We start from the raw sequence: 26,814 nt of genomic DNA on the forward strand, positions 1-26,814 counted from the left end.
GATAATAATCTGAAAAATAAAGTCGTTTTTTGAGCCTTTACTCTCGCTTGTTTGGTGAAAATTAGAATTTTCAGGACTTGAGAGACAAAAAAAGCGTTTTCCGTCGTGAAAGCAGTTCAGGAGGAGGGGAAGGAGAATAACCTCTTCACATCCCCAGTTTGCTGTTGTGCGCATGCTCAGACTGCGCTGCTGTCTTATTAATTTTTAATGGAAAATGGCTGCGTTTCTTATCCAAACCGCTGGAGCTGGGAGATGAAAAAAGGAGCCGTCTAGCTGACCACATCTCACCTCTCATCGTCGCTCGCGTCGAAACTACCCGATGCGGTGATCGTGTGTTAGCGAACCGATGTCCTGTGGCGAGAAAATATTCTGGAAAATGGATCGACTCGCGCTTTGAGGGGGATGAAAGATCATTTTGCTCCTTAACCCTTTCTGCTCCGAGATCTGCGAACAATCGAGGTACAGTAACGTTAGCGCTAACGCGGGTCTCCGGAGGGGCATTTAGATTCGTTATGCGGCTCAAATGCGAGCACATAAATCAGCTCTGTCCGCGGTCAGCTGCCATGTTGTAAACAGAGTAAACCAGTCTCTGTGTCTCTTAAAAAAAAAGCCCGTTATTCGGGCCAGGAACGAGGCTACGTTCAGCCCTCGGTGCTGCTCGTTAACGGAGAGCTGGAGGTTTTGTCTGAATGCAAAGATGCGGAATCCATGTGCATTTTGTTTTTTGTGAATGAATATTACTACTGACAGTGTAGCGTGTGTGATGGTGAAAGTCCACACCTCCCTGCGTCCCGTTTCCTCTGCAGAAAAGGCGACAGCAGCTGTGTGCACTCTTTACTTCACTCCATTTACACTCTTCATTACTGTAATTAAAGTGTGCAAAGCAGCCAAATGCATTCAGTCTAACGCGGTTTTATGACCGGCGAGAGGAGAGGTCTTGCTCTAAGGCACTTCAGCACCACTTTGGTGAGGTCTATCCTTATTCTTAAGGTCGAAGCTGTTTATGGGACGTATGTAATCATATGCTGTTTGTTAAATTATGAAACAGCTTTTCATGGTCGAGTTAACACGAGAAAGTCTGCGTGTAAACAAGCGAACTAGATGTGAACTTGAGTTTCTAAACAAAGCATTTTTCATCGAGATCTATAGTTTTTGTATTTTTTTTTTTGTTATTTCAATATTTCTAATAAGTTACTTTTAATTCTGTTTAGTTTCAGGGGATTTTCTTGTTTATTTTAATAGTTTCAGCACTTGTTTTTTTGTTGTTATATGAAGGGTATTTGCCTGGTTATATAGGTAGTAGTAGTAGTAGTAATAATAACAATAATGTTTTTTAACTTTTAGGGGTTGTTGTTGTTACATGAAGGGTGTGAATCCAAATTTCTAATTTGGTTTTAATTCTGTTTAGTTTCAGAGTGGATTTGCTTGTTTTTCTTGTTTACTTTTAGTTTAGTTTTGTATGTTTCCGTGCTAATTATTATTGAAGGCAGATTAGGAAGTTCAAAGCTGGTATTATAAAACAAGGACAACACTGTGTGAAGGCAGTTGACTCACAGTCATTATAATAAAAACAAACAAACAAACAACCCAACAGATTAACCAATGCCTCCTCAGGCTGAAAATAAATAAAATAGCCCTTTATTGTCACTGTACATGTAGAACTAAGTTATAAGTCCTCCATGCCAACTGTGCAGGAACAAAATATAAAGAGTAAGACAGCAGGAATAAATAAGAAACAAGAGAAATTGGAGAACAAAGTGCTTAGAAGTAGTGCAAGTTAACTAAGACTAAGCATATTTACTCAATATTGTGGATTACTTTTGTAAGTCCATTATTGTTTCTGTTAGTTTGCCTTTCTTTTTGAGTCTACGTTTTATTTGAGGTCTGATTGTTGGGTCTTTATCTTATAGTACAAACACCATGAGACAACAGTTATTGTGTAGTTTGTTTGCTGTAATAACCTCGACTTCAGCACACAGCCACATTACAGTATGCTGCTGCTCCTTCTCTGCAGAGCAAAACAATCCTCAAGTCCTTTCTTCTGTTAAAATGGTTCAGATATAGCATCGTCTCCCACCTTCATGCACTTTGAAGTTTCCCCTTTCAGTGTGCAATGTGGTCATTGTTGCCCCTTGGTCATAGTAGATGCTTTCAGCCTTCTACTGTCAGCGTGGCAGTAATGAGCCCTTAATATTTAGCGCTGACACTAAATTTGAACTTTGACCAGCAGCACAAAAGTGAAGCTCACTTCAGAAATAAGCAGCACCCTTTCTTGACCTTTCTTATGAGAATAATCTGTTGGGATGGGATTAGACCCATCGTGTGTAGATCTGGATTAGACCAGATGATGCTTTCAGAATATTTCACTGAAGTCTTAGTGTTCCCATGTTTCTTGTCTTCATGCAAATATGGGTATGATCAGTTTCAACTGCAGAGTTGTTTTTTAACTTTAACCTGACATGGCACTATCCAGAAAACATTAGTCCTGATGTTTGAGTGATGATGCATTATTTCCAACCCCCAACAGAAGATGATGCGCCAGGTGACAACCAGTGACTTCTGCATGAACAGCAGGCCGTCGTGCCTAGCAGAGGACAGCCACCACCCCACTGCTCACTTTGACCTGTGCACCTCACAGGCCAGCAAGTTCTACCCTCCTCCCCCTCCATCATCCCTCCAGATGACACTGGCTCCCATGGCCTTACCCACCCAGAGCCACAAGCCCATGGTGTGCCAGAGACAGGAAGTTCTTGGGGGTGACCCCCGCTCGTCTGGAAAGCTAGCAGGGTTAAAAAACACCAATCAAGCAACAGATGATGCCAAGAAGAAGAACAAGTCTGTCGGGAAGACGGGCAGACGTGGGAGGCCTTTGGGAACCACCAAGCTAGCTGGTTATAGAACCAGCACAGGGCGACCACTCGGCACCACCAGAGCTGCCGGGTTCAAGACGAGTCCTGGAAGGCCGCTCGGTACGACCAGAGCGGCGGGGTATAAGGTCAGCCCCGGGAGGCCTCCTGGCAGCATCAAGGGCCTCTCTCGCCTCAACAAACTGGTTCACAGTAGCACTTGCAGCGGAGCAGCTTTCCCCTATCCACTACCACACAAAGAAATCCTCTGTGAACCTTCCTGCAAAGAGAAGCCCGCTAATGAGTAAAGCCTGTACCCCGTTTCTACTTCACCCTTCGTCTCTGGAATAACAGACAGACACGCACAGGTTTCCTGCCACATATTGAGGGTGATTGCAAACTTTCCTAGTCTGCTGTGTGGCAGAGAGAGGGGAGGATTTTTCTATTATTCGTGTTTGTGTCTTTTGTGTGCCTGCCACCTGATAAAATTACTGTTTTTCAGTGCTAGAGATCTATAGTGTGCGAAAGGTTTCACTACACAGTGTACACATTGCTGTATCTGTTTTCTGGGGAGAAAAAAATACCAGATATTCATTGAACAAGAGGCTTTTATCCAGCAGCTACTGTGGTAGTTAAGTCTTAGAGTGTTACATGTAGCAATTTAACGCCAACAAATGTTGGAAACTTGGACTGTCCTGTCAGATTTTCTCTTCACGATTATTGCCGATAACGACAATATTATTGCAATTTTGCAAGTTCATCTACACCGTTGTCTATTGCATAATTTCTTTTGAGGCAATTTAATTAAATCTCCAAATAAATGGAGTTCGCAAGAGAGTGTGTAACCATAGCCATGCAAAAGCATAGAATAAGAACAGCTACACAATAATGTATGATGTGATGTTGATCATTTATTTTTAAATTATCGAGGAAACCTCTAATGGAAACAATTCAAAATCTTGTTTGATGTAAACAAGGACATTATTGCTGAACTACAGTTTGTAATTTAAATGAGCTGCCGTCATGAAAAACAGGCAGGTTGATAGGAAGTAAAGAAATATAGTTATAGAGGAAAGGTTGGTAGTCTAGTGGTTTGCTCAGTGGCACTTCAAAAGTAGAAATCTAAATATTTATCCAGCATCCAAGAACTAAAATCTGACCGATCCAGTTCCACTCAGCTCCTCATGTAACACAAAAAAGGAATTCCTCCTAAAAACAGATTTTATTCTCTAAATGTCACATTGCAAAATATCTACATATTATTTGCATGCAAAACCACTGACTCAACATGCAGATCATTGTTATTCAGCTAAGGTTTTGTTTGTATTTTTTTAAACTAAAAGTATAAAACTTTAAAAAAAAATGTACACACCTTCACAGCAACACTCTTCGTCTCTGATGACTTGCTACAAATTGGCTAATGTGGACTGTGGTTGCCTTTTTTGTTACATATTCGGCACAGAGAAGCTGTAGACATTTGGATGGATGGTGTTTTTGTATTTGATCACTCTTCACAGCCACTAGCTAGTCCCAGCAACCTGCTGGCTTATTTGTGGTGGGACTTGTTTCTCCACTCTCTGCTTTTGTCTGCTATTCTTTTGCAAATTTCAGCACAAATACCAAAATAATCATTTTTTAAAATGCGCTCTTTTTCTACACAGCTTACTTTTACAAGAACGACAAACTTAATGTCTTAAAAAAGCAACATGCCCATTTAAAAATATGACCTTCCTCACTGTTCCTGCTCTGGAACAACTTTTAGACATGTTTTGTTTCGTTTTTAGGAGGCACTTGTGTTTGAAACGCAGCTTAAATGTCCTTATATTGATCTAAAAGCTTCATTTTTAGCTTTGCATTTATCACTCCTACGGCAAAATGTAAACCCGTGTGACTGTTTTTAGTGTGTAGATGTCAGTATAAAGTAAGAGAAAGGGTACACTGCTTTATTCTAAAAGGCTCACATTGTAGAGGAAAATCTGTTACCTATTATTGTGTTCTTGTTTTGTGTCAAACCACAGGGTCCATTTGTTGGTGTAAAATAATGAAATCTTGCGTCAGTGTTACATTTGTCCCAAGATAGTGAACAGATTCACAGATATTCAGAATCTCATCTGCTATGAATGTGTTGCTGAATGTAATTCGAATGATATGACTTTTAAAAGTTAAACACTTTTACCCAGCTAAAGACTCAAAAGTCTTATTGGCATCCTTGCTCACAGATCAGAAAATACACTGCCTGTCAAAAAAAATCTAATAATATCTTGCACTGCCTTTTTAGCTTTGATGACAGCTCGCATTCACCATGGCATTGTTTCGATAAGCTTATGCAGCGTCACCACGTTTTTGTACATACACAGTTGCATGCTCCTGCAGGGTTATGAAAGCCTGAAATATGAAATAATTGCTAGAAAGTTCTTTGAATTTTTTGAAAATGGAGAGTTTATTGAACTATCTAGCAAATTTGTTTGAAAAATGAATTACATTTTAATTTCTATATATGACTTTTAATTTATATTGTGTTTGCTACATCTGGCTTCAAAGAAAATACTTAAAAATTAATTTTTTTAGGTTTGTTATTGGGAAAAAAAATCACACTGATGATATAACTCACAAAAAACTGAATGTATGTAATATGAAACAATAGGCGTTAAAGGGTTAAATCTGGCAATTTTTCCACTGCTGAGTCCAATCTTTATACTTCCTACCAAATTGAACCCTTTTCTACCCTTTCATTGACGAGTGGTTTTGTTTAGTCCTGTTCTTTTTACTCTGTGCTTACTGCCTTATTGTAATGAGAACTTGGAAAGCCCCTACCCGGTTTTAGTAGTTTATCAGTCTCTTTAGTTGTTTTCTTTGCCTGAAAGAGGCCAATAATTTGACCCTTCCAACATACTTGGATGAAAAATGATGGATGAAAATTTTTCTTTTTTTTTTGCTTTGTAAAATTTGTTTTTTTGGCCAGGCAGTGTATGGACAAAATGCTGAAAGTAAACAAATCAGACCATCTAATAAGGCTTTCTCCCACCACAGGCCTCTAGGTTTTAGTGGGAAATCTGCAGAGAGAGGGCGCTGTTCCTCCAGAGGAAAGACGAGCTGATAGCAACATTTGGTGATCACACCATCACTGCTGTGAGTCTCACAGCATCATCACTTAAAATCATCACTTAAAATGTAACTTTCCTAAAGGAAAAGTTTAAGCAGCTCATTATTTTTTAAGTGATGACAAAGTCCAATCATGCTTATTATTTAAGGTTAGTATTTATTGTGCATTTTTAGGTATATTACCATTACCCTGTAACGCACTTGAAGCCGACCGTAGGTGAAAGCGATGTTTTCTGAAATGCCAGTTTAGTGTAAATGTAAGATGCACAAAGCTTTATTGGTTTAATATTTGTGACTTTACAACATGTGTAATACACATATAGTTAATGAGAATTTTGATACAAAATGACCGATTGGCTATGTAACTACTTGCCACTATAATTTTTTTACTTAATCATTCAGCAAATAATAATTTTTGGTCTTTAAAACGTTCCCTACTGAACATTCGCTTTTTAATTGTATTATTCATTTATGGGTGGCTTTAAATCCAGAGAGTGGAGAAAGTGAAACAGTGTCACTAAGTCGCTCTGCTATAACATTTATAATAGTTACATTTGGTGCAATAATCTATTGTATGTATTGTACTGTGGAAACTTTGATACTATCACTTTTTATCATTGTATTTTTAAACTTGTGTATAAGGCCTTTTATCATTGGTTTGTTGACGTGCGTAGTGTTATCAGAGGTAATTCATACAAACATCCTCTTCACCCTCCTTTTACCAAAGAATATGATCTCATCTGACTTGATCTAAAAATACTCGAACAACCTCACAAAACAGCCGGCGCATGAAAATGGAAATGGAAGTTAAAAAACAAACAAACCACTAACCCATAAAATATGATTGTTTGGCTTCATCGTTACATTGTTACATCTGGGAGAGTATGTGTTTAATGAGCACACTGTAAAGTAGTACACGTTGATAATACAAACTTTACTTTTCATTGTTTTCTATTTATATGCTTCAAAATTAGACTTCTTTTTATCCATAATTCTTATATAGTCATGTTTGATATTTACCTGATATTTTCCATTGAGATTATGGTGGATATGGTGCCTGTTTTTCTCATGATCTGACCTTTTTTTTTCACACAGTATTTGTGGCTAAAGTGTTTATTAAATTGTTATTATTTGTTTCTAACCCTGATAGGATCAACATAACTGGGGAGCTTTTCCCACAGCAGACATTTTGATATATGACACAGCAGGAAAAGCATAAATAAGAGCATACACAATGGCTATTGTGAAGTTTGCTCGCAGTGACTTAAAGGGAGATTTGAAGACATGTTAAGGTTGCTTATAACATGTGTAAGTCACCTTTTAGTAAAAGCTGTGACATATGGCTTTTTGTTACTGCTCTTCAATCTTCTGGGTAGCTTCTGTTCTTATAACATCTGCAACTTACTGAAAAAGTGAACACACACACACACACAATTAGCTTTGTTCACTTTTAGCAGCTCCAATAGACTTTTACATCTTGCTAGTTTGCTATTAGCGGCTAAAAGCTAGATATTTGCACAAAGACAGTGGAGTTTTGGAAACTTTGCGTTTTTTAAAATCTGTTAATAACAACAGTATTTAACGCCAAACACCCAGATTATGTGTAAAAAACCCTCATCAGGCATATTCAATTTTTTATTGAAAGAGCTTAGCTAGCTCTCATATGCGTTTTTTTTTTTTAGCAAGTAAGGGGGAAACTGTTATCTGGATTGAATTCCAATAATTAGTCGCAGGGCCAACACACAGAGACAGACAACCATTCGCACTCACATTCACTCGCACATTCACACCTATGGGCAATTTGGATTAACCAATTAACCTATCCCCAAGTGCATGTCTTTGGACAGTGGGAGGAAGCCGGAGTACCCGGAGAGAACCCACGCAAACACGGGCAGAACATGCAAACTCCACACAGAAAGACCCCGGCCTGATGGTGGAATTGAACTCAGGATGTTAAAGCTAGAGGAGCTTTGGAGCGCGGCAGAGTCAGCAGAGCGTTGCTGACTGTTAAACACTATGCCTCCTCTGCTCTTATTACTTCATGACTGAGTTGCTGTGGTTCCTAAACACTTCCACTTTGCAATAAAACCACTTACAGCTGATTGTTGAATATATCTAGCATGAAAACTGACTTGTTGCAGAGGTACCGCAGCACTACGCTTGAATGTGAGCTCTTCAGAATGACTCATTCTTTCACAAAAGGCAGACTGTGTGGGTAGGTGCTTGATTTTACACACCTGTGGCAATGAGACTGAAAGACTGAAAGTTGTGGCTCAATACGTTTGTCCATATAGTGTGTATAGTGTATGCAACTAAGGAAAACCCCCAAAACATGTTTCAGCTCTTAAAAAAAAGACAGGAAGCTTTTTGTGTTACAGGCGTTAAAAGAACAGAAGGTAATTATAACAACCGTTATCTTAATTATCTCAAGCTTTGATATTTTTAAGTATAGATATATGCTGAGGCTGAGGTAGTTATGATTGACTCTCAAGTATTTGACCTTTCAAAGTCAGAATTTAGGTAAGACACTTTCTGCACCTTTACAGATTTTCTCTGAATGGTAAGAATTTAAGGGAATGAAATGATAAATGTCCAATGATCCCAGAGCGCCCTGACTTTGTTTGTGCGTCTGTTTTACTGTAGCTTTTATTTCTTTTGTAGAATTGATGTACAAAAGAAAAAAGGACAAGGTGTTATGTTAATAATTTCTGATGTGTAATTTTTTTTTACTTCTAAGGAGGACATCAAATAAGGGATAAGGAATTGATGGTGCATTTGTTGACATTCCTGGCATTTTAAACTTTAATATTCCAAATGAACTCAATGCTGACGCAGTGCACAGTTATGTATAGTTAATTGCTGACTTCATTACCCTATAATGAGTGTTTTTGTTTCTTTCACCCTCTTCGGCATTCAGTCAACACACGGTCTTTCGTCTGTAGATAATGATTTTTAAAAATTACCTCACATTTTGAGTGTTTTTGAGACAATGATCAGAAGTCCAGTTATTCCTGAAGTGTGATTGGAGAAGCGTGTAAAGCTTTGTATAATTCCCATTTTATTCCTGCATGATTGTTGTGGAATGTTTAAACAAGTTGTGTAATAAATCTGAAAGTAACACTGTCTGGTGAAATGTTTACTTTTATTTACTTTTGTAACCTTTTACTTATTTGTTATATTAAAATAAAAGTAAAGAAATTGAGAATCATAAAAGTGGAACAAATCCAAGATTTATTTTAAATGGCCATGGACAGGACAATAGGAAATCTATCAGAAATAAATGCAACCATCAGGTGTGGCTCTTCTGCTGTGCAGGTTACAAAAGACGGGACCGTTTTGCTCAGTGGAAGAAAAGATAACCTGAGCTTTTACACTAAATATACTCTATAACAATTAAAAATCCTGCATTTGTAAAGATTGAAAGCATTAGTGTTAACATTATAGCTACCAAAAGTAAATTTGGTCATTATTCAGAATGCTTCAATTAAACATGCTTAAATTTACATTTAATACTGCTGTGATTTTGTAATATCATTAAAACAGCTTTATAATATATACAAGAAGAATACACAGCATATGAAATACCCAGCAACAAATATAGACATTGAATTAATTAATATATAAATTATAATGACATTTTCTTACATTATAATACATTCCTTTCGGAGATGATTGTGTTCAGAGAAATTAATAGGTTTATTTAAATGAATAAATCAAAACACTTTCTAATGCAAGTTTTATTCTTATAAAATCTGCATATGTTATAAGTATACCTGCTTTTATAAATGCAGTATTTTTCAATTTTTTTAAATTCTCACCCACAGAGTTTGACCTCAGCAGTGCAGCCACATCTCAGCATATATTATTTTACTGTTCACCACAGATCAGTCATCACTCCGGTCTACTTTAACTTACACAACTCAACAGTGTCTCCAACAAATGCTGACAACCAAAAACCAGGATAGAGAGGCTGAGTGAACCTGGCCTGGACTCTGTGGAGGAGATTCATGGTCTCAGTGATGCTGTAGAACAGGGGTGTCAAACTCAAATACACAGTGGGCCAATATTCAAAACTGGAACAAAGTCGCGGGCTAACGTTAATATTTATTGAAAAACAAAATCTTCAGATTCTCAGATATAAGAATGAATCTTTTCTTATGGACTCAAACAAGTTTTGCTGAAAAACGGAATATGGAACAAGCAAAGCTTAATACTAAACAATATATATATTAGCTGTATAATACCAGTAGGCCAGCTCTAATAGTAATTTGGTATGGCTTCGCGGGCCAAATGTAATTAGGCTGCGGGCCAAATTTGGCCAGAGTTTGACACCTGTGATATATACAGTGGTAGCATACACAGTATGTGATTATGGATATGGTTGTAGAAACATGCAAGACATAAATTTAACTATTTTACCGCTACTATTAATTTGTAAGTAATAGATATCTATAAGTATAGACATGTACATGCACACTACACACACATGTGTACTGTAATTCATTATTATCAGGATGTCCAAAAAACTCGCTGAAAAGCCTTCAGCTAATCCAAAATGCTGCAGCAAGAGTCCTGACAGGGACTAGAAAGAGAGAGCAGATTTCTCCTGTTTTGGCTTCCCTTCATTGGCTTCCTGTTAAATCCAGAATTGAATTCAAAATCTTGCTCCTCACATACAAGGTCTTAAATAATCAGGCCCCATCTTATCTTAATGACCTTGTAGTACCATATCACCCTATTAGAGCACTTTGCTCTCGCTCTGCAGGCCTACTTGTTGTTCCTAGAGTATTTAAAAGTAGAATGGGAGGGAGAGCCTTCAGTTTTCAGGCCCCTCTTCTGTGGAACCAGCTTCCAGTTTGGATTCGGGAGACAGACACTATCTCTACTTTTAAGATTAGGCTTAAAACTTTCCTTTTTGCTAAAGCATATAGTTAGGGCTGGACCAGGTGACCCTGAATCCTCCCTTAGTTATGCTGCAATAGATGTAGGCTGCCGAGGGATTCCCATGATGCACTGAGTTTTTCCTTTCCAGTCACCTTTCTCACTCACTATGTGTGAATTGACCTCTCTGCATTGAATCATATCTGTTATTAACCTCTGTCTCTCTTCCACAGCATGTCTTTTATCCTGTCTTCCTTCTCTCACCCCAACCGGTCGCAGCAGATGGCCGCCCCTCCCTGAGCCTGGTTCTGCCGGAGGTTTCTTCCTGTTAAAAGGGAGTTTTTCCTTCCCACTGTCGCCAAAGTGCTTGCTCATAGGGGGTCATATGATTGTTGGGTTTTTCTCTGTATCTATGAAGCGCCTTGAGGCGACTTTTGTTGTGATATGGCGCTTTATAAATAAAATTGAATTGAAAATTGAATTGAATTGAATGTACACACTAAATATACATATGTATACATACACATATACCTGCACACGTCCATACATATAAAAAGATGCATTATGCATGAAGTGTGACAGTGTATGTCCACAATGTCCAGTGACTTATGATTTTGTGATTGAGGAGTTATAGAGTCTAACTGCTGTTGGGATGAATGATCTGCGAGAGCGCTCCTTCCTGCAGTGAGGCTGTTTCACTCTCTGACTAAAAGAGCTGCTCAGCACACAGACTCATGCAGAGGGTGATGTGGGTTGTTCATGATGGATGTCAGCGTTACTAATATCCTCCTCTTGCCCACTGCCTCCACAGACTCCAGAGGACATCCCAGCACAGAGCTAGAGCTCCGCACCAGTTTGTCAAACCTGCTCCTGTCCCTGTCCGTGCATCTGCTCCCCCAGCAGGCCATTGCATAGAAAAGGGCAGATGCTACCACGGTATCATAGAATGTCCTTAAGAGAGTCCTGCAGACTCCAAAGGACCTTAGTCTCCTGGAGAAGTCAAAAAACATTTTCCTCACAGTGCTCCCAGACTGTTCTAGGTGAGAGAGGGATCGGTGTAAAAGGTAGATGACAGCGTCATCCACCCCGATTCCAGATCGGTAGGTGAACTGCAGGGGGTCGATCGCTGAGCTCACCAGTGGGCAAAAGTGGTGCAGAACGAGCCTTTCCATGGTCTTCATCAGATGAGAAGTCGAGGCCACAGGCTTGAGGTTGTTTGGCTCCTTGGGGTGTGCGATTTTTGGCATCGGAACCATGCAGGAAGTCTTCCACGGTTCAGGACCCCTCTCCAGACTCAGGCTCAGGTTGAAGATGTACAGGACCACCTGACACAGCTGGTCTGCACAGTCCCTGAGCAATCTGGAGCAGATTCCATTCGAACCTGCTGCCTTCCTTGCCTTTGTCCTCTTGAGCTGACTTAAATATATATTTTAACCAAGATGGTGCCTTGTCTCTACATCACCCAGTTTTCTTCTAAATGGGACTGCAATCTTAAGAATTGTAAATGCTTCAAGAGCAGTTTACATGTCTGATTCTTTTGGTGTAAGTGTAGCTTTTGTTAGTTTAAGGTGGTTAAACTGGCTTTGTTTTTGAAGTGTTTAAAAAATAGCTGGCAATAGTTCTATTTAATGTTTTTATTAAATGTCACACCATCACACCACAATCTTAAGACGTCTTGCGGTCTACGGCTTAGGGTGGCTTGTATTCTATTACTTCGTATAAAGTAAACACTGCCCCCTAAGAGAACCTTTTAAAGGTAGGTGTGGTAAAACCAACTCTTTATGAACAGTGCCTTTTATTTCATTCTGACATTTAACCCTAGTTTCAATTGTCGATGTCGTACTGTTTTGTTAATCCTAATTGTTTTTGTTTGTTTATTTTTTGTGTGTTTTCTAACCTAAGGGTGTTTTGCTAACTGCTAAACAAGCTAAAGTGTAAAAAAAATTATTCGCTTTTCTTTTGTTTGTTTGTTATGTTTTTTTGTTTGTTTTTAAAAAAAAGAAATAGCACTGGGGTTAGTTCGTTAAAGTAATACAAATGCAGAAAAGATAAACAGATACATTCAACCTCCCTCCAGCTGCAAGTTTTCTCAGACTTTCTCATTTCACACCAAAGTTACAAAAATGCATAAATAATTGTAACTTATTTAAGCTAGTTTTGTATGTCCACTTCCATGGTTAGAAACTGCTGCAAATCCAGTGTCAGTACTCTACAGTAGATTACTGTGGTCTAGAGTAGACTTTGTGCAGTTTTCTGTCTGTACACCTGAGGGCGGAAGTGTGTCTTTGTGAAACCTTAAACAATCATAGACGTGTTTATTTGATTTTCGTCGTTTCATTTCAACGCACGATACTGGTATTATAATTCTTTCATCTTGTAATTATCATATTATGAAAACAATTATAACGCCAAGAAAGTTATAAAAATGAATTTAAGACGCTCCGTCTTAACGACCGCTGATTGGACTGCAGACGACCACGTGATTTTGAATCTCATTAACCGGCACGCGCTGACCGGCGTTTCAGAAACTAAAGTGTCGTTATATATGTGGCGCCGTTTATAAACTGAAACATGCCGACCATAGTTATATTGTGATTTTCGGAGGTAAAACGTCAGTAAAACATCGACCTGTCCTCTACCATTTGTTAGAAGGCGACTGTGTTCTTCATTGTAACCATGAGTTAGAGTTGCAGTAAGCAGAATGAGTCGTTTCTGTCGTGCCATATGTGGGTATCGCTTCTCGGCCTTTTGGCTAAGATCAAGTGTAGTATCTGTTCTTATCAGTTTAATATCTGATACGTCCCCTACCCGGGGACCATATATTAAATTGATTTTTGGAACAGGGAGATGGAATAGGGGCTTGCTCCGTCCACTCCACGCATCGACCTGGTATTGCAGTATTTCCAGGAACGGTGCACTCCCTGAAGCTGTGAAAAAGAAGTGTAATTTGATTCAACAGTTTCTGTAAAGAAATTTGTTATACGTTAGATATATGCGTGCGTGTGGATATGTGGAGATTGCCTTCGTGCACCTACATAGGAAATTACCTGTAAGGACTACGATGTATGCACATAATTTGGGGAAGTTAAAAGAATGTCCGAGGGATAATTGCACAGAGGAAGAAACGATTGAACACGTCCTATGGGGGTGCAAATATGCAAAAAAGGTATGGGCTGGAATGAAGAGGAGGTATAAGGGACTAGAGGCTTTGACATATGAGGAAATAACTTATCTTAGGCCTAAGGATAAAAAGAAGGAGGAAAATAAAATACGTTGTATGTTGTTATCAATTACAAAACTTAAGATATGGAGGGCAAGACAGGGGTATATAAGGGGGGGGTATGAATGGAAAGAGATGGGAACAATAAAGGATATAGAGAGGGAATTTGAGGGGATATATCGGCATGAATTACAAAGATGGGGAATAGACACGATTAAGGACAGGTGGAAGGATTACTATGAATGATGTAAAAGATGTTTTTGTGAAATATGAAAAGTATTTAATGGAATGTTGAGCAAATGGAAATGTAAGATGGTGTTGTAAGTAAAAAGAAAAAAGAAAAAAAAAAAATCTGTTCTTATCAGTTTAATATCTGATACGTCCCCTACCCGGGGACCATATATTAAATTGATTTTTGGAACAGGGAGATGGAATAGGGGCTTGCTCCGTCCACTCCACGCATCGACCTGGTATTGCAGTATTTCCAGGAACGGTGCACTCCCTGAAGCTGTGAAAAAGAAGTGTAATTTGATTCAACAGTTTCTGTAAAGAAATTTGTTATACGTTAGATATATGCGTGCGTGTGGATATGTGGACATTGCCTTCGTGCACCTACATAGGAAATTACCTGTAAGGACTACGATGTATGCACATAATTTGGGGAAGTTAAAAGAATGTCCGAGGGATAATTGCACAGAGGAAGAAACGATTGAACACGTCCTATGGGGGTGCAAATATGCAAAAAAGGTATGGGCTGGAATGAAGAGGAGGTATAAGGGACTAGAGGCTTTGACATATGAGGAAATAACTTATCTTAGGCCTAAGGATAAAAAGAAGGAGGAAAATAAAATACGTTGTATGTTGTTATCAATTACAAAACTTAAGATATGGAGGGCAAGACAGGGGTATATAAGGGGGGGGTATGAATGGAAAGAGATGGGAACAATAAAGGATATAGAGAGGGAATTTGAGGGGATATATCGGCATGAATTACAAAGATGGGGAATAGACACGATTAAGGACAGGTGGAAGGATTACTATGAATGATGTAAAAGATGTTTTTGTGAAATATGAAAAGTATTTAATGGAATGTTGAGCAAATGGAAATGTAAGATGGTGTTGTAAGTAAAAAGAAAAAAGAAAAAAAAAATCTGTTCTTATCAGTTTAATATCTGATACGTCCCCTACCCGGGGACCATATATTAAATTGATTTTTGGAACAGGGAGATGGAATAGGGGCTTGCTCCGTCCACTCCACGCATCGACCTGGTATTGCAGTATTTCCAGGAACGGTGCACTCCCTGAAGCTGTGAAAAAGAAGTGTAATTTGATTCAACAGTTTCTGTAAAGAAATTTGTTATACGTTAGATATATGCGTGCGTGTGGATATGTGGACATTGCCTTCGTGCACCTACATAGGAAATTACCTGTAAGGACTACGATGTATGCACATAATTTGGGGAAGTTAAAAGAATGTCCGAGGGATAATTGCACAGAGGAAGAAACGATTGAACACGTCCTATGGGGGTGCAAATATGCAAAAAAGGTATGGGCTGGAATGAAGAGGAGGTATAAGGGACTAGAGGCTTTGACATATGAGGAAATAACTTATCTTAGGCCTAAGGATAAAAAGAAGGAGGAAAATAAAATACGTTGTATGTTGTTATCAATTACAAAACTTAAGATATGGAGGGCAAGACAGGGGTATATAAGGGGGGGGTATGAATGGAAAGAGATGGGAACAATAAAGGATATAGAGAGGGAATTTGAGGGGATATATCGGCATGAATTACAAAGATGGGGAATAGACACGATTAAGGATAGGTGGAAGGATTATTATGAATGATGTAAAAGATGTTTTTGTGAAATATGAAAAGTATTCAATGGAATGTTGAGCAAATGGAAATGTAAGATGGTGTTGTAAGTAAAAATAAAAAAGAAAAAAAAAATCTGTTCTTATCAGTTTAATATCTGATACGTCCCCTACCCGGGGACCATATATTAAATTGATTTTTGGAACAGGGAGATGGAATAGGGGCTTGCTCCGTCCACTCCACGCATCGACCTGGTATTGCAGTATTTCCAGGAACGGTGCACTCCCTGAAGCTGTGAAAAAGAAGTGTAATTTGATTCAACAGTTTCTGTAAAGAAATTTGTTATACGTTAGATATATGCGTGCGTGTGGATATGTGGACATTGCCTTCGTGTAATCTTCGAAGGTTAGTCAGGCTGAAATGTTGCGACTTAATATTTGTGAATGAGTTACATTTAACTATTACGAGAATTACTAAATCCTGCCACTTGGACTGACACGTGGACACACACTTTCTATGGGAAATCAAAAAAAATATGTAGTTTTGAACTGCAGTTACATTATTCTGGCTCGAATCCTGCAGTTACCTCTGTTGTCCACTAGAGACCGATAGAAGTCTTTAAAAACCGGAGGCTGCCATCTACAAGGACTCATGTTGATTATAGGTTTAACTCTTCTCTTTCTCTACATACTGCAGCTTTCTGTCCTCTGTGGCTGTAAATTACATCGTTTGAAAAAAAAAACCCCCACAACTTTTTCTTGGCTTCTTTAGCTAAAATCACCTGTATTGTCTGTTGTTTCCATTTGTGGATGGTTAATAGTGCAGAAGATTGTTTTTCTGTTTTCAGGATTACATGAAAACATTTTGGAACAGATCATTTTTGTATATAATAAATCTTAGGATAGTATTGGTTTTGATGATTTATAAAACAGCTGTGTGCCGTAGCCCTGGTAGTGTGGATCCTTAGTGTGTAAAGAGTAGATAACTCATGTAATATGTGTGAATGAAAATCCATGGACTTTATAAGAGTCCTCCATTTACGGCTATGATCCTAACAAACAAGAATAATACGTTTCTTTCTCCTACCAATCTTCCTGTTTCCTAAAGGAACACACATACACAATATATATGCGCCAGGATGGCCGAGTGGTTAAGGCGTTGGACTTAAGTTCCAATGAGCGCATGCTCTCGTGGGTTCAAACCCCACTCCTGGTATAATTTGGAGCCTCATGACTGGTAAACTGAAATGTATCTATGGGAGCAACAATGATCAATAGGAATTTGCTGTGAGCAATATCCCCCCCACCCAGTCACCCCCAAAAAAGCTGGGATGTAAGACAAGAAAGACAAATGAGAGGTCTGTGCCAAGGTTGCCCCCTCTCAGTCTTACTGTACATGTTATATGTAGAACCGTTGGCTTGTGCAATTAGGGAAAGCCCAGACATAACAGGAATACAGTTACCGGGAGGAGAAACATTAAAAATTTAACAGTATGCAGACGACACAATGCTGTACCTGGCTGATGATAAAAGTGTAACAGAATCAATAAGAGTTATACAGGAGTTTTTGAAGGCTGCGGGGCCTCAAATAAACAAGTATAAGTCAATGTATAAATACCTGGGAAGATGGGCGGGCGGGAGAGAGGCAATTTGTGAATATCAATTATGTGGAGGGCCATTGGAGGTCTTGGGTATTTCCTTTGGGAATACAGAGGGGGATGCTATCTTTAATTGGGGAAAGATTTTGAAGAAGATGCGTATAAAATTGGGGCTATGGAACAAGAGGAAGCTTACCATTTTGGGAAAGGTGCTAGTTATCAAAGCTGATATCCTACCAGGCCTTCTCCACCTTGCTTACATCTTCCCAATTCCATGTGTGTTGAGGTTTATATGAAAAATGTTTAAGTTTATGTGGGGAGGGATTATGAATATGTGAAAAGGGGGATGATGTACCAAGAGATAAGGTAGGGGGGAAGGAATGTGCCATGCATCCCTCTGAAGTTGGACATGATTTTTTGCAGTAATGTATGCAAATTGCTAAAGGAAGCAAGTTTTGCTGAAAAACTGAATATGGAACAAGCAAAGCTTAATACTAAACAATATATATATTAGCTGTATAATACCAGTAGGCCAGCTCTAATAGTAATTTGGTATGGCTTCGCGGGCCAAATGTAATTAGGCTGCGGGCCAAATTTGGCCCGCGGGCCAGAGTTTGACACCTATGCTGGAGAAAGACAGAATACCTGCCCTGTGATCCAAATACACTCCCACTCTGGAGGATTGAGGGCCTGAGATTAAACCGGAAATGCTGTTGTGTCTGAAAACATAACTACCGTCCTCACATTCCAGTGCCCACGATTTCTCATTATTTCCAAATCCACATTTAATCCTGTTTCCTGTTCTACAAATGTCATTGTATGTAACTGCAATTAAAACTTTACCACTCCACTTTACTTCCCAGTAACAACATCCAGTCAGACCATCAGAACTCATCACCTGCCACCATGGTAAGAACCTTTTCGGATGCAGTGGCGGACTCCCTCAGGTGTCGGTGCGTTGGTGGTTCTTTGTGTCTGGGGGTGGGCGTCCAGGTGGGCTCACTCCTTGGCGGCCGCTTATCGGGCTGTGGCCCCCCCACACTCCCTAGCAGATCGTTACATGGAGAAACCTTTGGAATACAAGCGCGCTGATCCACACAGGTATGCACACGGGTGTTCACTGCTCGTAGACCCAAATTACACCTTTCTTGGCTGCTACTTCGAAGCACATCTGTCCTGCGTGCTGCACAACAACATTGAATATTTAGTATTTACTGCTGTTTACACTTAGCTAGATTAATGCGATGGTGTTGTGTTTAGTACGTTGCTTTGTTTTTTTTTTTGCTTGTTTTCTATTCTTCTCTCAACAGGTGATCCAGGAGATTTTTATTTTCTTTCTCCCCCCCTTTCTCACTGTCCCTCTCCCCTTCTGTTTTTCCTTTCCTTCCTCTTTCTTTCTCCCTTTCCTATCCCTCACTCATGTCTGTCCCGTCTGTAACATCTGAAAATAAAATATAATAAATAATAAAAACAAAGATCGACCAAATGGACCAATACGGCAATGCCACGATGATCCATTTGGCAAAGTAAATCCATTGGGTATCCTTGTTGGTCTTCAGACAACATTTCTGATGGCTAAAGAACCAAATGGGACAGGCAAAAAAAAAAAAAAAAAAAAAAAAAAAAAAAAAAAGAACCTTTTCGGATGAATGGAAACCAAGTGTTCGACTTGCGTCAGCGTTGCCTTCCTGTTGCTCATACTCAGAGATAAATATGGATTTGCAGTCTTTGGATCCAGTGTGATTTTACGGGCGTATTTCAAAAACTCGTGTCTAGTCACGGGCTCTTTTAGATCCACTTGAGTCATTTTCTGACAGGTGTTTGCCGGCTCTTCACTCAAAGCAGCCTGTAGTTCATTTCTGAGGTGTGACACTTCCATCATCATATCCTTAAAGTACTGTTGAGGTTGAACACTGATAGTGGGTACGTTTGTAGATGCACTCAGATGTGACAGTGAGGAGTAGTTTTTCAGAAAATGGAGGTGATCCTCAGTCAGTGAGAGCTGCTGCAGTTCAGCGTCTCTCCTCCTCAGATCTCTGATCTCCTGCTCTAGCTTCTCCTGAAGCTCTTTGACTCTGTTCTGTTCAGTTTCCTGCTTGGATCTGATCTTCTGCTTCACCTCAGAGCTTTTTTTCTCAATTAGATTGATCAGGTCTTTGAACAACTCCTCACTCTCCTTCCCTGTTTTATCAGCAGAAAGATTAATGGCCTCCACCTCCTCCTGAAGCACCTTCATATCTTTCTCTCTGTCCTGGATTCTCTGCTGGATGTTCTGTCGATTCCCTGATCGATCTTTCTGCCTCTCAGCTCTTTCTGCTGCAGCTGACACTGTGACATGGTCTTTGCGTTCATCCATTAAGCAGAGATAACAGATACACTGCTAATCAGTGCGGCTTTGACCAGCTTGTGTTTCTTTAGTGGAGCTATGTTGTAGTGAGGCTGGAGGTGCTGCTCACAGTAAGAGGCCATACACACCAGGCAGGACTTGGAGGCTTTCAGCTTCTTCCCAGAACAGAAATCACAGGCCACGTCTTCAGGTCCAGCATAGGCATGATCAGGTGAAGCAGCTGGAAGTCCTGCTTTCTTTAGGTCGTCCACTAACTCAGCTAACATGGTTTTTCACCAGGACAGGCCTCGGTGTAAAAGTCTTCTTGCACTGGGGGCAGCTGTATGTTTCCTTCTCATCCCAATATTTTTTGATACAGCTCATGCAGCAGCTGTGCCCACAGGGATTAGTGACGGGATCCTTAAGGAGATCCAGACAGATTGGACAGCTCAATTTTTCTTGATTCACTTGCTGCGTCATGTCTCCTCACGATGACTGTAAATGTCTGAAAGCTTTCCTTTCTGTTATAAGAATGCAAATATGAACTGAAATTCGAACCCAAAGTCCTTTTGAGGGAGGTCTGTGAAAGGGGAGGGTACAAAGATATTTACACTGAATGGACTTTGATTCTGATAGCAGGGCAAGAAGGGAAGGGTTGTGCGGTGAATGATTGTAGACGATCTTAGGTATATATTTTTTGAGTTAAGGTGAAGTAGTTGTTTCATGTGATCTCGCCTGTCTCAAAACATGAAAATATTCAACATGTTACTTGCTTTGTTCTGCCTGGAGAGTAAAGATGCTCACTCCTTTTCCAATAGTTATGTTTTTAAGTATTTTATATTATAATACAGCTAACTGGAGGCAAATATATAAGTATTTTTGTAACTCATTTTTGATTTGATCTTGCATTTTCTAAAATGGTGACTTGTAAGTATGTAATTTAAACAAATACAGTTACCGTACTACTTTATTTATAAAGCACTTAAAAACAACAACAGGGCAAACCAAAGTGCAGTAAAATGATATCAAATACAAAAGACAAACAACACACACCAGAAGGTAAAAGATACGGAAACAGAAAAGAGGAGTTGAAGTTAAACAATAAACAAGTACATAAAAGTAACATAAGATCACAGACATCTGACACTGGGTTGAAGGACAGGGAGTAAAAGTGTGTTTTAAAACGGTGAGTGAAGGAGCTCTTGCTTGCACAAGATAAAAATCCACCGGTGGCGTTTTGCATCAGCTGAAGGTGAGCAATGGAGGCCTGGGTGAGTTGGATGAAAAGTGCACTGCAGTAGTTGAGATGAGAGCATATAAAAGCATGTATGTCTCTTTCAAGGTTGCGTTTGACCAAAAGAAGCTTGATCTTTGACAGCTGCCTCAGTTGGAAGCAGGATTTTACCACAGTGTTCACGTGAGAATCGAGCTTTAGAGAAGGATCTCCTCTAAAGCTCATTTTCAGTCTTTTGTAGCTCAAAATACACTAAACACTGTATCAGTAGTGTTTACTACTCAGAGCTTTGGTCCTGACACTAATAGTTGTGTTGTAAACGTACAGCATATAAGAACACTGCTAACTGGACAGAGTACAGTGTAATAATAAAAAGAAGATTTTGTTTCTTTCTTTTCCTCTTTCTTCCTTTTTTATGTTTTGTGTGTCAAAAAAACAAAACAAAAAGAAAATAAAGGTAATAAATGTGACATAATGTGCCATTCCCTCTGACATCAGTGCTACTGCCCTGCAGCACCACTGTTCTTTCTGACCAGCCTGAACTTGTCATGGCCCCTGGGTTTTTGTCCCAGTGTTCCTTATTCTTTGTTATTTAGATTCTGGGGTGAGTTGGTAGTCTTCATTCTTTCAGTTGTAGCTATATTTTGATTCCTGTGTTTTGAGTTATATGGTGTCTGGTTTATTTTTTAATTATTTTGTTTGTGTTTTAGAGTAGTATTTATAGAGCTAGCCACACAGCTATGGTTAAAATAATAGAAACACAGTGAAGCTGGAGGATGAACGCTAAGCATTAATAATAATAATGGATTGCATTTATATAGCGCTTTTCAAGATCATCAAAGCGCTTTACAATTCCACTCTTCATTCAGTCTCACATTCACACACTGGTGGAGGCAAGCTACAGTTGTAGTCAGAGCTGCCCTGGGGCAGACGGACAGAAGCGAGGCTGCCATATCGCGCTATCGGCCCCTCTGGCCATCACCAGTAGGCGGTACGTGAAGTGTCTTGCCCAAGAACACAACGATCGAGATTGTCCGAGCCGGGGCTCGGACCAGCAACCCTCCGATTACAAGACGAACTGCCAACTCTTGAGTGACGATCGCCCTATAAATAAGTTAAGTACAATGTAATAAGCCCAGGAGAGTGAGGGTACTTATATGGCCAGAGTCTGCAGCAGTGAGGAGGTAGTTTGTGTTTTTGATGAGAGCAGTTTCAGTTTTGTGGTGTGATCTGAACACAGATTGAAAATTTAAAAAAAAATGTGACATGTGTTGCCAGGATTTAACTAATAAATGAAAAGTTTGAAGTTGAAAAGTTACTGAAGTCTTTAAGGTCCAAATTCATGCCCATGATGACTTCAGGTCAGTTCAGTTAAATTCAGTTTTATTTGTATTTGCTTCACTCAGTATGAACAAGCACTTGGCAACAGCGGGTAGATAAACAGTGAGTAACAGTTTCCAGTGTAAACATTCAATTATAATTCGGTTTTCATCCGAAACACTTTCAGTTTCACACCAATCTGAGTACCTGGATGGAAGCTCCTCTCTGCACTGTTTACGCGTACCCTCTTCTTTGACAGAGTCACGTGATAAGATACAAAACAGAAAATTTCCATATGCTTTAGTTCAGTGTCTCAGCATTAAGAGACGAAAACAGCTTTTATCTAAAAACGAAAAGAGAGACCATTTGAATGAGGAGAAAAGGCGCAGCAAGTAATTCAGCTGCATCAAGAAAAACTGAGCTGTTTCATCTGTCTGCAACTTGTAAAGGAGCCAGTCACTATTCCCTGTGGGCACATCTACTGCATGAGCTGTATTAAAAACTACTGTAAAAACTAAGTGACTGCCATTATTCATATGTGGTGTGTGTGGCAAAATGAGCTCAAGACAAAGTAGAAATATATTTAAAGGTCATTTATTATTCTTTATTATTATTCTGAACAAATTGCATTCTTAAAAAAAACAATTAAAACCTTAGAGTGAAAATTATCCTCTAAATAGAGGCTTGTTTTCTTGTTTAAATCAGAATACAAAAAACTCACATTAACAGTTAGAAAATACAGACAATACTAATTGAATTCATCATTTTCAGTAATAGAACAATAAAACATGAAATAACCCCATAATATACATTGCAAATAAGTAAGGAAAACCAATGGGCTTCAACCTACCAACCAGCCTGCAAGTATTGCACAAAGACTTGAAGCACCTACAAATACATCTTAATCAAAAACATGAAAAGTTTCAGTTTCACACCAATCTGATGACTGCCTCTCCTGGAATGAAGCACACCTTTCTAAGCCCCTCTCTGTTTACAGACTGTTTACCTCAGACGTTAGGCACACCCTCTGTTATCACAGTCATGTGATAAGTGGAAAAACAGGAAATTTCCACACTCAGTGTCTCTATATAAAAGAGACAAGAGCAGCTTTTATCTGGGGAGACGTTACTTACATTGAGGAGACATGGCACAGCGAACGATTCAGCTGGATCAAGAAAAATTGAGCTGTTCCATCTGTCTGCAACTTTTAAAGCATCCAGTCACTATTCCCTGTGGGCACAGCTACTGCATGACCTGTATCAAAAACTACTGGGATGAGAAGGAAACACACAGCTGCCCTCAGTGCAGAGAGATTTTCACACCGCGGCCTGTTCTGGTGAAGAACACCATGTTAGCTGAGTTAGTGGAGGACCTAAAGAAAGTAGAACATCTGACAGCTTCACCTGATCATGCCTATCCTGGACCTGGAGATGTGGCCTGTTCTGGGAGGAAGCGGAAAGCCTCAAAGTCCTGCCTGGTGTGTATGGCCTCTTATTGTGAGCAGCACCTGCAGCCTCACTACAACGTAGCTCCAATAAAGAAACACAAACTCATCAAAGCCACTTCAAAGCTTCAGGAGAACATCTGCCCTCGCCACGATGAGGTGATGAAGATCTTCTGCCGCACTGATCAGCAGTGTATCTGTTATCTCTGTTTAATGCATGAACACAAAGACCATGTCACAGTGTCAGCTGCAGCAGAAAGAGCTGAGAGGCAGAAAGGGCTTGGAAGAAATCGACAAAAATTTCTTCAAAGAGTTCAGGACGGAGAGAAAGATGTGAAGGCGCTTCATGAAAGAGTGGAGGCTATCAATCTTTCTGCTGATAAAGCTTTCAGAGAATGTGATAAGGCTTTCAAAGATTTGATCAGTCTCATTGAGAAAAAAAGCTCTGTAGGGAAGCAGAAGATCAGATCCAAGCAAAAAGCCGAACAGGACAGAGTCAAAGAGCTTCAGGAGAAAATAGAGCAGGAGATCAGAGATCTGAGGAGGAGAGACGCTGAACTGCAGCAGCTCTCACTGACAGAGGATCACCTCCATTTTCTGAAAAACTACTCCTCACTGTCACATCTGAGTGCATCTACAAACGTACCCACCTACAACAATCTTACTCTGCAGTACTTTGAGGATGTGACTGCATCTGTGTCACGGACCAGAGATAAAGTGAAGGCTCTTCTCAGTGATGAATGGCCAAAAATCTCAGTTGGAATGACCAAAGCAGATATTTTACTGCCTCAAGGAGAACCCAAAACCAGACACGACTTTTTGAAACATTCTTGTCAGATCACTCTCGATCCAAATACAGCACACACACTGTTGTCACTGAGTGACAGCAACAGAAAAGTAACACTGATGAGTAGAAACCAGTCATATCCAAGTCATCCAGACAAATTCCTTGAATGGTGGCAGGTCCTGAGCAGAGAGGGTCTGACTGGACGCTGTTACTGGGAGGTGAAGTGCAACGGGATGGTTGGAGTAGCTGTTGCATACAAGCATATCGGCCGTAGAGGGACCAGAGAGGAATGTGGATTTGGATTGAATGACAAATCCTGGTCATTAACAGTTTCAGGCAGCGGTTATGAATTCAAACACAACAACATTTCCACTCCCATCCCAGGCCCTCTGTCCTCCAGAATAGGAGTATATTTGGATCACAGGGCAGGAACTCTTTCTTTCTACAGCATCACTGAGACCATGAATCGTCTCCACAGAGTCCAGACCAGGTTCACTCAGCCTCTCTATGTTGGACTGTGGCTTCCACAAAGTGCTGGACACACTGCTGATGTGTGTGAGCTCAAGAAGAGAATAAACATAAAATAGTGAAATTTGATGCCGTGTGCTACTTGTTGAGATGTGTTTATCTATCCTGCACCTGTTAGAGATGAATGCTTATGGATATAAGTGTGTTCTTTAATTTCTTTGATTGTGTTGTTTTCAATAGCTATTTGGGTAAAACTGTTTATTTGGCAAAACAATATTCATTTCCTATATAGTTTATATTTAACCAGTTTTGTTGTAAAAAACTCACATAAATATAAATTCCTATGAAAATAACTTCAGTGTATTTAAAATTACAGAAAAAAATAATTATGTATCAGATAAGTTGGAATCAGGGTTATTATGGTTTTTGCAGTTTTAATGTACTTTTTATTTCTATACTTAAGTTGGTGGATTGTAAAATGTTTAATTTCAGTTATGTTTTCATGAACTTTTTTTTATTTACTGCTGTTTGTGAAATAAAGTGAGCAATGTACACTAAAGTTTCCTGTTTCAAGAAATAAAATATCACTAACATGATGAATGTAAACTTTGTAAAGAGACATTTAAAATAGAGCATTTAAAAATGTCAAATAATGATGAAATTAAAAAAGTGTAATATTAAAAACATACATAGCTCTACAACACTAATTTAAGTAGGAGGATGTGGATGTTAAAGTTGAATTGGAAAGAAATTTAAATATAACAGACGAGTTGTCCGTTATTAATTAGTAATTCATGTAAATTTTGATGTAGGGGCTTTGGAATTGATTAAGGATTTTACACGTATATTTTGGGATTTTTCAAGGTTACTTCATTTCATAAAAGATTTTCCAAAAGGGATTTAACAGATTTCTGGAACTGATGATCATTTAGATCCATTACTCTATATTAGCCATATGTCTGTATGATATATCAGATGGAAAACTGATATATTTGTTAAGAATTCTGCTCCCTATTGACAATATGGAGAGTTGCCTGCTTAGGTAGGCTGATTTTTTCCATAATGCTCAGTTGGTATTACAGGGCCCAAAGCATGCCAAGAATATATTCACCACACCATTACATCATCGGCACTCTGAACCGTTGATGAAAGGCAGGACTGAGTCATACTTTCATGTTGTTGTATCTGTTATCAGTAACTCCCTGCAGGCAGGTAAAGAGCTACCCAAGAGTGTGAAACTGCAGCACCTGCAAAGCAGATCTTGTCGTGGAGTGATGGCCAGATGAATTAAACCTTAAAGCTCTCCATCCACGTGGAAAAAAAAAAGATGGATTTCTTCAGGCTTTGTGTGTACACAAGTGTGTCCTATTAAAAAAAAGATGTTTTTCCTTCCCACTGTTGCCAAACCACTTGCTCATAGGGGGTCTTCTGATTGTTGAGGGTTTCTCTGTTTTCTCCATCTTACAGCAGGGTCTTGCCTTAAAATATAAAGTGCCATGAGGCAACCGTTGTTATTTGGCGTTATATAAATAAAAGTGTAAAGATCTTGGAGGACTGCACAGCAGCATGTCTCGCGTGGCAAACCCCAATGTTATGTTTTTTTATTTGTTATATTTGTAAATGAAAAAAAGATATCTTATAAAAGTTACTTTCAGTTTCACACCAATCTGACTGCTCCCTTTCCTGGAATTAAGCACACCCGTCTATTTACCTCTCTGTTTACAGACTGTTCACCTCAGGCGTTAGGCACACCCTCTCTTATCACAGTCATGTGA

At 39.3% G+C, this 26,814-nt stretch overlaps 2 protein-coding genes, 5 non-coding genes and 1 pseudogene across 8 annotated transcripts; 7 read left to right on the top strand and 1 right to left on the bottom strand.

Annotated features, from left to right (window-relative positions):
• Positions 1 to 166: 166 nt before the first annotated feature.
• On the top strand, positions 167 to 9,071 carry lg10h5orf24 (linkage group 10 C5orf24 homolog). 2 transcript variants are annotated; one of them, XM_004561770.4, is made up of 2 exons: positions 167 to 459; positions 2,528 to 9,071. In XM_004561770.4, the coding sequence occupies exon 2, from the start codon at positions 2,531 to 2,533 to the stop codon at positions 3,152 to 3,154; it is 624 nt and encodes a 207-aa protein (XP_004561827.1). In that variant the 5' UTR covers positions 167 to 459; positions 2,528 to 2,530; the 3' UTR covers positions 3,155 to 9,071. The 2 variants fall into 2 exon arrangements, with proteins under 2 accessions (XP_004561827.1, XP_004561828.1); XM_004561771.4 differs by having other exon boundaries at positions 2,531 to 9,071.
• Positions 9,072 to 11,548: 2,477 nt separating this feature from the next.
• Positions 11,549 to 20,266, bottom strand: LOC143420736 (tripartite motif-containing protein 16-like; annotated as a pseudogene).
• On the top strand, positions 13,562 to 13,752 carry LOC111501168 (U2 spliceosomal RNA). The gene has a single exon (XR_002721413.1). It is a non-coding gene; the product is annotated as a U2 spliceosomal RNA (small nuclear RNA).
• Positions 14,362 to 14,553, top strand: LOC143420897 (U2 spliceosomal RNA). The gene has a single exon (XR_013100664.1). It is a non-coding gene; the product is annotated as a U2 spliceosomal RNA (small nuclear RNA).
• Positions 15,163 to 15,352, top strand: LOC112433351 (U2 spliceosomal RNA). The gene has a single exon (XR_003023486.2). It is a non-coding gene; the product is annotated as a U2 spliceosomal RNA (small nuclear RNA).
• On the top strand, positions 15,962 to 16,151 carry LOC112433609 (U2 spliceosomal RNA). Its single transcript, XR_003023583.2, has one exon. It is a non-coding gene; the product is annotated as a U2 spliceosomal RNA (small nuclear RNA).
• On the top strand, positions 16,996 to 17,078 carry trnal-uaa (transfer RNA leucine (anticodon UAA)). The gene has a single exon. It is a non-coding gene; the product is annotated as a tRNA-Leu (tRNA).
• A 3,203-nt stretch (positions 20,267 to 23,469) lies between the features above and the next one.
• LOC101473560 (E3 ubiquitin/ISG15 ligase TRIM25-like) lies at positions 23,470 to 25,537 on the top strand. Its single transcript, XM_076888802.1, has one exon. The coding sequence runs from the start codon at positions 23,485 to 23,487 to the stop codon at positions 25,156 to 25,158; it is 1,674 nt and encodes a 557-aa protein (XP_076744917.1). The 5' UTR covers positions 23,470 to 23,484; the 3' UTR covers positions 25,159 to 25,537.
• Positions 25,538 to 26,814: the final 1,277 nt, after the last annotated feature.

The sequence above is a fragment of the Maylandia zebra genome, linkage group LG10 (genome assembly GCF_041146795.1).
Source record: "Maylandia zebra isolate NMK-2024a linkage group LG10, Mzebra_GT3a, whole genome shotgun sequence".
In the NCBI taxonomy this organism is placed as follows: domain Eukaryota; kingdom Metazoa; phylum Chordata; class Actinopteri; order Cichliformes; family Cichlidae; genus Maylandia; species Maylandia zebra.